Source organism: Gouania willdenowi, chromosome 2 (assembly GCF_900634775.1).
Source record: "Gouania willdenowi chromosome 2, fGouWil2.1, whole genome shotgun sequence".
NCBI lineage: Eukaryota > Metazoa > Chordata > Actinopteri > Blenniiformes > Gobiesocidae > Gouania > Gouania willdenowi.
In genome coordinates this window covers 5032471-5045126 of record NC_041045.1, presented here as the reverse complement: position 1 = coordinate 5045126, position 12656 = coordinate 5032471, and the positions used below count along the sequence as shown (strand labels likewise).

The following is a 12656-nucleotide window of genomic DNA, read 5'->3' as shown; positions in this document are numbered from 1 at the left end:
TCCTGACCGCAAGGTTGAGAACTCCTCACAGTTTTTCCATGCTTATATCACATGATGGCAGTCATTTTCAATCTGAAATTGTTAAAAGAACTACTTTTTTTTTTCAAAATCCGGCAATTTCCCATAAATTATTCCACAAATTGTCTCCAAATTGAATAAAAAACTAATGACAAAATGAAGGAATTTTAAATGAAGATCCTGCGTGTGGAAGTGCAAACTAGGGCACATTAATGTTAAAACTCCTTTTTATCCCATGTGTAATATGCTGGCCACTTGAGATCTTGGTCTGTATTTGGTATATACACATACTTATGAAATCTTGTAAAATTGTATCAAAACAACCCCCCTCTTTGAGAGCTTTGTTGATTTGGCTCACTTACTGACTCCTATACACATCCTCTTTAGGGCTGAAAATTAATTATCCCCTTCTCTGTTGAGTTTGTCTCTTCTTTCTCCTCCACCTTCTCCTGTAATCATCCTTGTGTGTATATGCTCTTCTTTGTCACATGCCATGATTCAGTGTTCACACGTAAAAATCCCAAATCCCATCAATCTGAGGTTGAAAGTCTCTGCAAATCCTATTTTGCGCTCATCCAACTCACATCAGCAGATTATCCCATTTATCATCTCAGATTAATTTACATGAAGATGTTTTTATAATGTACCCAACAACCAGAGTGCAAACACATTGATTGTGTTTGATTTAGTGATTGTATTCAAGTGTTTATCTGCGTTAAAGCAAGGGGCGCTACTTCCTTGTGTATGGGTGCAACTTCCTGTGAGCTAATGGATAATTTCAACAGATTTTCAGGACATCCCATGCACTTCAGTCTAAAAAAACCTCAAATTTTTCCATGATTATTCGAAAAGCTTCACTGTACATTTCTAGTTTAAAATAAACAGCAACTTTTTTGCAACATTTAGCAACAAACCAAATTTAAAAAATTTGTGTGATTTATTTTATTTATTTATTTTTGTTACTTTTGATCAGATTTACCCCTTTGTGTCAATGAGCTTTTATTTTGGTACTTCCAGTGAATTTGCACATTAGCTAAACATTTAGATTTAACATTTTTATTGAAATTTAACATTTAATATTTTTATTTAACCTTTAACATTTAGATTTAGATTGAACATTTTGCATTTATTTTAACATTTAGATTATTCAATTGTTTGATTGGATTTTTTCATTTTATTGTTTATTAGTTTTTGCACTTATTTCATGTATATTATATAAATGTATATTATATGTATAGAGTAAATGAAATATCCAAATTAGGAGGACTCGCCTGGTTTGTATTACAGTTTGGAACAATGTAAATAAGCCATCTTTGGAAATTTAAGAATCGATTCATAATCGCATTTAATCAATAGTCGATTTTTATCATCATTCCTACAATTAAACCTTTATTAAAAAGCATCCTTTCACATGATGCATCTGATTTTTTTCAGCAAATACACCAAATTTAGAGTTGGTTTTTAATAAAGAAAAATGTGTGATTTAAGATTTATGTATACACTAGTTTTTGTGAACATTGAAAAAGTCATCCAAATGATGTGTGTGAACATTAGTGGGATTCTGTTGTCCTCCCACAGATGTCCATCGAGGAGCATCTGAAGCAGCTGACAGATGCTCACAGGGACTTTATCCTCCTCCACGGTGAGTAACACACCCTCTCACGCTGACTCATGCACCTATCTGCTGTGCCTGTGTGCGTGAATGTGTGTGTGTGTGTTAGACAAAGATCTGTGATACAACTTGATGACAGCCGCTCACTCAGCGCGGCTCAATAAGTGGTGTGTGAATTGACATGGGGACCGACTGTGAACAGACTGAATTTGTAATAAGCCCAGATTTTACAGACAGAGTTACTCATGCAGCCATTGGTTAAGGCTGTCACCAATCGATCTGTTTGTAACAAGTTTGGTATTTTATTTTGTCCTTCAACACTGAATACGTTCCCGACACATTCGATTACGGGGCAGCGATTGTAAAGTTAGGCATGCTAAAATAAACATCAACTGTTTGCAACATTTAGCAACAAACCACATTTAAAAAACATTTCTGTTACTTTCACCAGATGTACTCGTCCGCGTTAATTAGCTTTTATTTTGGTATTTCTGGTGATTAGCTAAATATCTAGTTTCACTTGTGACATTTTGAGTTAACATTTAACATTTAGATTTAACATTTAGATTGAAATTTAACATTTACATTTATATTTATATTTAGTATTTAATTTTTTTTAATTTAAATGTAACATTTAGATGACACATTTAGATCGAGATTAAATAGTTAACCTTTAGATTTAACATTTAGATTTAGATTTCATATTTAACATTTAAAATTTAGATTTAACAATTAGATTTAACATTTAGATTTAGATTTCATATTTAACATTTAAAATTTAGATTTAACAATTAGATTTAACATTTAGATTTAGACTTAATATTCAGATTTAGATCCAACTTTTATATTTAAACATAACATTTAGATTTAGATTCAACATTTAACATTTAGATTTAATTAGATTTAACAAAGATTTAGATCTAATATTCAGATTTAGTTTTAGATTTAACATTTAGATTTAAACATAACATATAGATTTAGATAAACATTTATATTTATATTTAATATTTAACATTTTTACGAGAAAAGTAAATATCACAAATTTCACAAATATTGCTGTTTATCTGGTCAAAACATAAAAAAAATTCACTATTTAAAAGTGGTTTGTTGCTAAATGTTGCAAAAAGTTGCTGTTTTATTTAGCATGTGCAACTTTACAATCAGCGCCCCATATTCAATCACTGTTTCTACCTCTTTGCATTATGATTTATTTTCACGTTATTAAGCTTTTTTGCTACTGGGTATGAATCACCACTAGACAGATTTTATTTAGATCATCTTATCGATGCATATCCTTTAAGTGCAATTAAAGCCAGATGGCAGAAAGTGAAGCTAAGCATGGAACAGGCTCAGAGCCGGTATTTTCCTCATCCATGAATCGCAATTTCTTTATCTACCTACATCTGCTGTAGTGATGCAATACTCATCAAAAAGGTTGGGGTTTATATTACATGCTGTTATGTTTTTTTTACCATTGCAACCAGAAGGATCCAAACTTTCCGCATTAGGCGTGTTGTTACTGTACAATAGTAAAAAATAATCATCACAAGTTATGTTAAAAATATATATTTATAAAATAACCACATTTATAGTGTTGACTTATTATTAAAATTGGGAGAAACAAGAAGATATTTAAATTTTATTTCGCAGAAAGATTGCACAACCTGTAGCGTTAATGTTTGACAACATATAAAGACAAAAGAAAAAATATTTGGATACAAGAGCATTCAGAGATCATAAACCTCCACCAAATATCCTTTATCATGATATTGGCACTAATCTGGATTATGGACAGTTTGGCACTGGTGGGCCCAAAATCTAAATAGAAGGGCCAGATGTGGCCCACAGTCCTGAGTTAGACACACTCTACTTTCCTACTACGTCACAAATGCAACCAACAACTTCTCCACCTTTGTGCAGTGTCACAACCTCACGTTAATTTTGTCATCTCTGAATCTCGCTGACACACGTAATCCTCCTCTCGCTTTGCTAAAACTACAGTTTTATAGGCCGTGTAATTACCAGAACACAGACGACAGAAGCTCAGCTTCACTCTCATGTAAATGGCGGCGATTAAAATTGATGAGCCTCGAGGGGGTTTGCTGGAGCCGCTATAGGAGGAAATAAAAGGATAAACGCTTCAGACGTAGCATTGAATAGATGGATGACATGTTTAAAATGGTTGAAATCCACCAAATACTTTAATCTGATGAAAAAGAAAACTATGAAGAAAAAGAAGATTATGATGAAGAAGAAGACGACTACGAAGAAGACGACTACGAAGAAGAAGACTATGAAGAAGAAGAAAAAGAAAACTACAAAGAATAAGAAGACTACGAGGAAGAAGACTATGAAGAAGAAAATGAAGAAGAAGAAAAATAACTTGACGAAGAACTCGAAGACTACAAAAACCTTGAAGAAGAAGACTACGAAGAACTCAAAGAAGAAGAAGAAGACGACAAAGAAACAGAAGAACTCAAAAAAGAACATGAAGAAGAACTCAAAGAAAATAGACTACAAAAAACCTGAAGAAGAAGAAGACGACTACGAGAAAGAAGACGAAGAAGACTACAAAGAAGAAGACAAAAAAGACTACGAGGAAATAGAAGAAGATGAAGAAGTAGAAGAAGAAGTAAAAGAAGACTACGAAGAAGTAGAAGACGATGAAGAAGAAGTAAAAGAAGACGAAGAAGACTACAAAGAAGTAGAAGATGACAAAGAAGAAGACTACCAAGAAGTAGAAAACATTGTGTCGGCAAAGTGTTGTGGAGACATTACTCACTGTCACATTTAACTCAATGATGAACCAGGGACACAAACAGGAGCCCTGACAGAGGAGCTGATGGCTCATAATATCCAACCCTGTTCCTGTGACTGCATTTTTCCTTCCTCGCTGCTGTTTATATACGCTGCGTGTGCTCTGGAAGTTGCTCCTCGATGCGTCGTTCTCCTTTTAAACGCAGCAAATTTCCCCCACAAGGCACAATAACGCTTATACAGCGCACGGTGTCTGCCAAGCCATCCGATTGGCCAGCCCCAGCATTCCAACTGTGCTGATAATTCCCAGAAAGCACAGCCAGCTTTTATGACTGGTGTGCCAAACTCTTGTGGGTATAATAAGGGAGATAATTAGCAATATTTCTTCCTTTTTTCTGCTGTTTTTTCATTATCGCGTATATTACTGCGAAACAAACATTCATTTCACGTGTTGTCCTGCTGTATGCAAATATCCTGCCTTTGTTGGACCCGCAGGACGCTGCGATAAATTGTGTGTGGCAATGTCATTTTGTTGTTGTGATCTTTTTCTGTTACTTCTCTGCAGGATCTGTCCAGAGTCCCTATGAGCAAGGCATCTCACCAAACAACGTGCCCTACTACATCAAGTAAGTACTGGGTGTAGCTGTGTGCTGGTTACACGTTGCATGACTTGAAAGCAAAAGTCCTGCAAAATCTCTAACATCTGCATTGTTGGTGATGCAGTGGTGTTGTATTTTATAATTTTACTACTGATGTGACTGGTGTGAGTACATGTTTTTTGTAAAATCAGCTTTAAAACCTCAAAAGATTACAACAGCACAAATATATTTCAATTAAACATACTGTCTATATACATGTTTAAGGCCAAATATTTACTCCAAGTACTCAAGGTGGTTAGCTGGTGGCATATGCTCATCGTGCAAAGCAGTTCTATGGACGCAAGGCAAGGCACGCAGCTTTTTGCCTCTCTAAAATGAGCTTTTGGCTAACGTGCTTCTGCCTTTAGTTCGACACGCCCACGCTACACTATAAAATCTCAAAAGAACAATCTATGCTATGCTAACTACTAAGGGTTTAATGAAATAGTCAACTCACGATATGATTTGAAATGCGGTGTAGGGCTCACAATACAAAATAGTCATGATACGTAATAAAAAATGTAAAAAAAGACTGCGAAAAGTGTGAGACAGTGCTTCACAAATAAAGAATGAAAAGAAAGGTACCAGTCACTGTTTTTATTATTATTTCAGAAACGTAAAAGTTTTGAAAGCTGCATTTGGGACCTGCCAAAATAAATCCAAAATGGAGCTTCAAATGTTCAGTATCCCCCTGTAACTTAAAGAAGGAAAGAAACAAAGTCAGACAACTGGTAGGATAACATAAAAAGGATATACAAGGATCAAAAGCATTTAAAAGTCTAACAACTCCCACGGCCAAGTAATGCCAATTTTGTTGCGGTCAAACGCGTGCTAACCGCGACCACTGTTTCAGTCGGGTTGTTTTTTGATGCATCACTACAACCAACCAACCTATGAGTCCACGGAGCATCTGCTTTGTCTGCCATGTTGTAAACAAAGCACTGAGCTGCTACGGGAAGTGGGAGGGTCAAATGTCATTGTTCTGCTGTGCTCCTTTGAAACTTTTTTACTTAGTTTTATTTTGTGAACCTTTAAATTTTATATTGCTATTTTTTTTTTTTTTTCATTACTTTCCTTTTACCTCCCTTCTCAATACTTAGTGTACTTCTCTGTTCGTAATTCCTTCAATCCTACCTACTCGCCACATATTGCAGAGGTGCTCGTCTTTATAGAAGGGGCGGTGCTAACAGTGATGGTTTGTGGTGTAAAAAGCCACCAAAACATCACAAACCACCATTCTCAGTCAATAGTAGTTGTAATGGCTGAGTTTCAACCCATAGAGGGCAGTCATTTTTCAACCAAATATCTAAAATTTAAACACTTTGACTTAAATGTCAAAAGTTTGACAAGAATCTATCAACAACACTCCATCACAAAACCCATAATTTACGCTGCACTCACACACACACACACACACACACACACACACACACACACACACACTGTATCTCAAACACTGAATAAATCAGATTAAAATGCTCTGAGAGCTGAAGAGCCCACAGGGATCGGCTGATGAGCTGTAATATTTGGTGACATGCTGAGTTGATTGTGTGACATCTGAATTGACTGTGGACAGACCACTGATGATAAAGCTGCATACTTTACTTTTGGACCAATATCAATAATGCAAGAGCACAATGGTGACACAGGTGTGTTGATCCTCTGTAAAGATTTGCTCGTAAATAGGATTACAGGATAAGTCTGCTAATATTCTTATCCATTTATTTCCCCTTTGCCACAAATCTCAGAAATCAAATCAAACTAGTAAAGCTTTCTTGTCTAAACAAACATCACCTCTAATCCCCAGATTCTTCAGAGATTTTTCCTGCACATTTTACCATTTCCTATGAAATGCATGTATTTTTTTCAAATTAAAACTATCTGCTGTGAACAGCTAGCAGTACAGGATGTGAGTTTCAAATTTTCCAAACTTTCACCCTGGAGTTTTTTCACAATAATGTAGGATAACAACATGGAAACCTCGTCATGATCCATTTTTTCATATATCACTGCAGAAGTGTATCAAAACATACGGGGATCAATGCACCAACAAAACCACCTTAAAATGATTTCCATGTACTCTCCAGTTTATGCATAGTGGACATAAATATTTAAGATGAAATGTTAAGAGAATAGATCAGTCCCACAATGTTACTGACATACGACTTTGGCGCCTTCCCTACACATTGCCTGCTTTATTTACTCATCTATTGTGAGCAAGCATTATGAATTCACCTCATGTTGTTGTACGAAAGGGTGCAGGGAGTCACTTATGACTAATCTCACCAAGTCTACCTTAGAACAAACCTGCACGTTGTAACAAACAGCATTTATCCACTTAAACATAACCGACAGGCATCGAAGGCCTCCCGGCAAGCTTTTGAAATTACATGTAACCTTAGTAACACTATTTTTCCAGTCGGGTCAGTACACAGGGCTTTTTTAGGTCACGCTTTGGTATTAAAAAAATTGTTGGATTTATTTCTTTCATTATGGCTTTGAAAGTCCCCTGTCGTGCCGCTGCGCTCTCGACAAACGCTGAGACTGTTTACCACTCATCAGCAGACGGCAGAAGTTTGGGAGGTGGTGTGTGTGTGTGTTAGCACAACAGTAAAGCACAGGCTTACCCGTTGCGTCTCAGCACTGTAGGGTGCACCGTGGGCTGCTGAGTTAGTACGGCGAAGGAATCTCAATTAACTGAAGAGGAGAGGTGTTTAATTTTTGGACTTGTGTGGAGTTGTTTAGCTGCGGAAGTTTTCTGTGCTGATAGTGAAAGTTAATGAATGTTTGATGATGTTGTTGCTGAAGGAGCATGACCTCATTGTAAGGATAGTTTGGAAACGCTTTACTTGACGTTTTATACATAAGGCTGACTTTACATCGTCAATATCTGTCTTTAGCATGAATAAGGTGTCATGAAGGCTGTCATTAAGTGTTGTTTGCTAAATTATGACACCTTTGACATTTTTTGGGTTTGGTGTATTCGTTATTTTTTCTTGATGAAACGAACCCTGAACGGTTCTGGACTCTATATTTTAGGTGTCCTCTAGTTGGTTAAATTTATAGGCTCAGTGGCCTTAGGTTTAGGGCAAGGCGCCGCTAGTGGTTGGGATTATGGTTAACTCACCCAGTGCCATTGACGAGATAACTCGTCATTTCAATTCCAAACGCTCAGTGCCATTGACGAGATAACTCATCATTTGCGTTTTTTCATGAGGATTACTAGAAAACACCCTGGCGGAGGTCCCTCATCAATATCTAAGCTGTGGGGTGTTGTAGTGACCAACTGTGCCCTGAAGATGTACACCTTTAGATGAGAGATTAGCCACTGATGCTACCCAGCAAAGGAGAAAGAAACAGGAACGAGTGAGATCATGACGCTACAGAGTGATATTGTGACGTATCCAGCAGCTCACAGCTCCACATACTAACACAGAACATGTATGGACATGAGTAGATTATTGTATTTGTTGCGATGGTGAGATAAAACCATCAACTAACAGGGCCAAACGGGTCATCACTGCGTGTCGAGAGGAAGGGGGAGTGGGGGTGGGTACAAAATACCCCCAGCCTGTGAGCCAGATTGCAAAATAATAGGTGACATGTAGGAGGTAGCAGCACCTTTGGATGAGAGATCATCCATGCTCAGCAGAGCTAAGTGGGAGAGGAGGAAAGGCGTTTATGAGACAGACAATGGTGCTACATATGAGAGTTGACGTTCTCAGCAGCGCACACTTGACCAGAGCATGTGTGGAACTCATAGATAGTGTGGCGATGGTGAGATAAAACGATAAAAAAAAAACGGGGAACGCAGTGACACTCTGCATGTCCGGGAGGAAGAGGAAGTTGCGTGTGTGCAGACTGACGGGAGAGAAACTTGGAGGAACGCCAAAATACAGTAAGAAATCCATTCAACTCTGACCCAGATAGATAAATAATAATAATTTTGCCATCAAAAGCCCTGTCTCAGTGTTTTTTTTTGTTTTATATAAGGAAACAATGTTCAGATGTTAGGGTTGTCACTAAAGCAAAAAAAGGCCTTTTTCTCAGCTTTTTGCTCTGAAACTGAAGATTTGTGTAACTTGCTCTATTCAACGGCTTATCACAAAAGAACGAAACGAGCCAGAAGTTATTTTTTTTTTTATGAAAGTTGAGGCTTCAATCTTTCAGAATCTGGTTCAGATTTCAGATTGTCATAGTAGAAAATATTCTGTGGGTCTTTAAAATCAGTCAAAATGCTCAAAAACGGCTGGCACTGGGGGATAGAAAATCTGAAAATGGCTGGCACTGAATGAGTTATGGGTGGATAAAAACGGAATATTAAGTTCAGTTAATTTAGGTTTAGAGCAGAGCGCCCCTGGTGGTTAGGGTTAGAATTGGGATTATGGTTAATGGAGGATAAAAACAGATTTTTAAATTAAGTTAATTTAGGTTTAGGGTAGGGTACCCCTTGTGGTTGGAGTAGGCGTTATCGACTAAGTTTACTAGCTAACAGACTGGATCTAAGGGTTAGGGTTAATGTTAGGGTAACAAACAACACTGATTGACAGCTTTCATGACACTTTATTAATGCTAATGACAGTTGTCATGTCTAAGTGTCTGAGAGTGAACTTTTAAAATGTGCAAACTCTTCACTCAGGCAGAATAAGTGTCATTTATAGCACGTCGAACCCACCTGTCTTAGCTTTATTTGGCTGTATTTATACCAAAAATAATTCAACTTATTCTGTTCATAATGGGGTAGTTTATTCCCGCTGTGCCCATTCAGCATCTGACAATGAGCTGCAGAGACGTCAGCAGCTCTACTTTGAAATGAGCGGAGGGTGACATTTGTGGAACGCTGAAAGAGAACATTATGAATCAGCCTTTAGTTCAAACACGGAAGTATGACATCATTATTTAAATGGAAATTTGGTTGGCAGTTTAACTTCCATAAGGTTTTGAGACTCGGAAAGGTCAACATTTACTCTCCAGAAATTTTCCTATTCCAACTAACAGTTTTGTAAAGCTGCTCGGGATTATAATTTTGTAACAGATGAACTGTAAATATGTTAAGGTTTCATTTATTCAGACAACTTTTTTCAGGAATTTTACTTTGATCTCCTGACATGTTTCTTCAGAGGCGCTTTGCATGTGTCTTTGACTTCCGCCTAATATTTCCAGCAAGTTAATTTTATCTTCTTTTTGAACAATATGTTAATGTGTCATTTATTCAGAAACTGTTCAGGACATTTACTTTGATCTCCCTACATGTTTCAAACTTTCAACTCCCCGTCTTCTTCAAAGGCATCTGCTGTACTTGACTTCCGATTAATAATACCAGCAAGTAATTTTTTTTAATATTATGTTAGGGTTTCGTTTATTCAGACAACTGTTTTTCAGAAAATGTACTTTGATCTCCTGACATGTTTCGTAGTCACTATTATTGATATTTTCTGAAAAGTTTCTCACAGTGCATCGTGAAGAAATTACAGCAAGAATGAAGGAAAAACGCTTCTCCACATCCCGCAATGCGCGAATATTTTACAACAATGTCAATGTCAAAACAAACTTTTAAGCAGCAATTTCAACCTTTTATGTCTGTTTTGTTAATCTATAACACTATATCTGATGAAAAAAAGATCGTCCCTAGCAGCTTTAACTACTCTAGTCCTAAAAAACACAACATACTGCATTCTTGTCTAAAAGAGTCGGTTCAGTACAACTGCAGAGGCCTTTTTTTTTCAGCCCATGGCGTGATGACAAAGATTTAGTTTGTCATTATTTCAGAGATGAAGATCAAACATTAGACACATATCTGGGGGATAGTTGTCCCACATAAATGTTTCAGTTTGGTTAAATTATTGATGAAAGCTGATAAAAGCAAGGTTCTATTCTCTACTATATGACTTGTCTCTGGTTGTAGTTTCTAGTTGTGACTGATCATAGTTCTGGCACTAAAGCCGTGGTGAGCTTGAACGTTAAATACATGATACAAGGGCTAAAGATCACACAGTGTTTAGTTGAAGGGAAACAGTAGATGTAGATGACGGGTTGGTTAAGTCTTGTTCATTAAAAAGAGGAGCTCAGAGTCACATACTTTTTCTTTTGAAGTGCACGGTGTATTTGAAGGGATCCTATTTACAAATGTGGCCTATAACCTTTGAAATGTACTTTTTTGAAGATGTATGTCTAACAAAATACATTATTTTGCACCATACTCATATTATTAATTTTTTAAAAATGAGACTACTTTATCGTGTTAGAGCCTGTGTTCTGCCATCTTGAAATAATGTGATTGATGATGTCACACGTTCCCACTGCCTGTAAACATCCCATTGTTTCCTATTGGAGTGAAACGTTCAGCCTGATTTTTAGATCATTTAGCAGCTTTTTCAGTCAAAATGACAATTTGTGCTGCTTTAATTAATTAAACAAATATGTTGTAAAATAATCTGTTTTTTTTACGCATACGTAGATCTTATAATAAGTACATTTCAAAGATTTTAGGCCACATTTGTAAAAACACTGGAGGATCCATTTAACACGTGTGAAGTGTTGCCTGGTGTGTGTGGCTTACAACGTGCTGCTAACCGCATGTTACTAACTCATTGGTCTGAGCCTGTGGTTGGTCACATTCACTCCTCATTGGACCCAGAGAGAGAGCAAGAGAGGTGGTGGGGTGGGGGGGGGCGGGGGGCGGATAAAGAAGTGACACACTTTCCTTTCCACATGCAGAGACAAAGATGGACCTGGCCTGATGACCGAAACGCTGTGAGTGCCAGATCCCTTCTTTTACACGAACACACACAAGCGCACACACACACACACACACACACACACAGGTTGTGAGTTGCACCTTTTTAAACAAATAAAAATTGAGTTCATATATTACTTTAAAGATGGAGTCCATAATCTTTTACTGCAGTGGTTCCCAACCAGGGGTACGTGTAGTATACCTTAGGGGTACTTGAACACATTTCAAGGGGTAAACTGAAAAAATGTTGGGTCAGGACCATATTTAGGTTCACGAGACACTGGAAGGGGTTTACCAGATGCTTTCAAGAAACTAAGAATATTTTTTTGTACAATTAAAGCCCATTTTTGTTGCTTTTTTTTTTAATTTTTTTTTTACCATTTTTCTAAAACTACAACAAACTTGCCATATTTTAAACTATTTTCAGCACTTTTTCTTGGCATATTTGTGCTACATTACTCTTTTACATTGTTGCCACTTCTCCATCACATTTCAATGCCTTTTATTGCACATTCTGACTTTTTCGGCACTTATAAACCCTTTCTGCCGCTTTTCCCATCTAATGTCCCATATGTTGACCCATTATTGTCACTTTTAACCTCTTTTCACCATATTTCATGTGTTTTTTTTTTTTCAATTTACTTATATTCACTCTTAATCATGCCCATTATTTACCAGTTTAAACTCATTCTTACTATTTTTTAAATTACATTACCCAAACTGGCCCTCCCCCCATTTCTGCCACTTTGCAAACAAAATTGATACTTTGAACCATATTTTACCACTTTTCTATCCATTTTAACCATTTTCATGTGGTTTTTAAAATCCCATTTCACCACCTTTTCCACAATTTTTGGTCACTTTTAACCCATTTTATTTCTGATTAAAACAAGTA

The 12656-nt window shown here is 36.8% G+C and overlaps 1 protein-coding gene across 11 annotated transcripts in view; it reads left to right on the top strand.

The window, feature by feature from the left end:
• Positions 1-12656, top strand: part of dmd (dystrophin) — a 237241-nt gene that overhangs the window by 182930 nt on the left and 41655 nt on the right. For 7 of the 11 annotated variants that reach the window (XM_028468321.1, XM_028468289.1, XM_028468349.1 and 4 more), the window contains 3 exons: positions 1597-1660; positions 4953-5013; positions 11743-11778. In XM_028468321.1, coding sequence (XP_028324122.1) covers positions 1597-1660; positions 4953-5013; positions 11743-11778 — 161 coding nt within the window. The remainder of the gene's footprint in view (positions 1-1596; positions 1661-4952; positions 5014-11742; positions 11779-12656) is intronic. The other 4 variants (XM_028468300.1, XM_028468359.1, XM_028468341.1 and 1 more) reach the window with 1 other exon arrangement.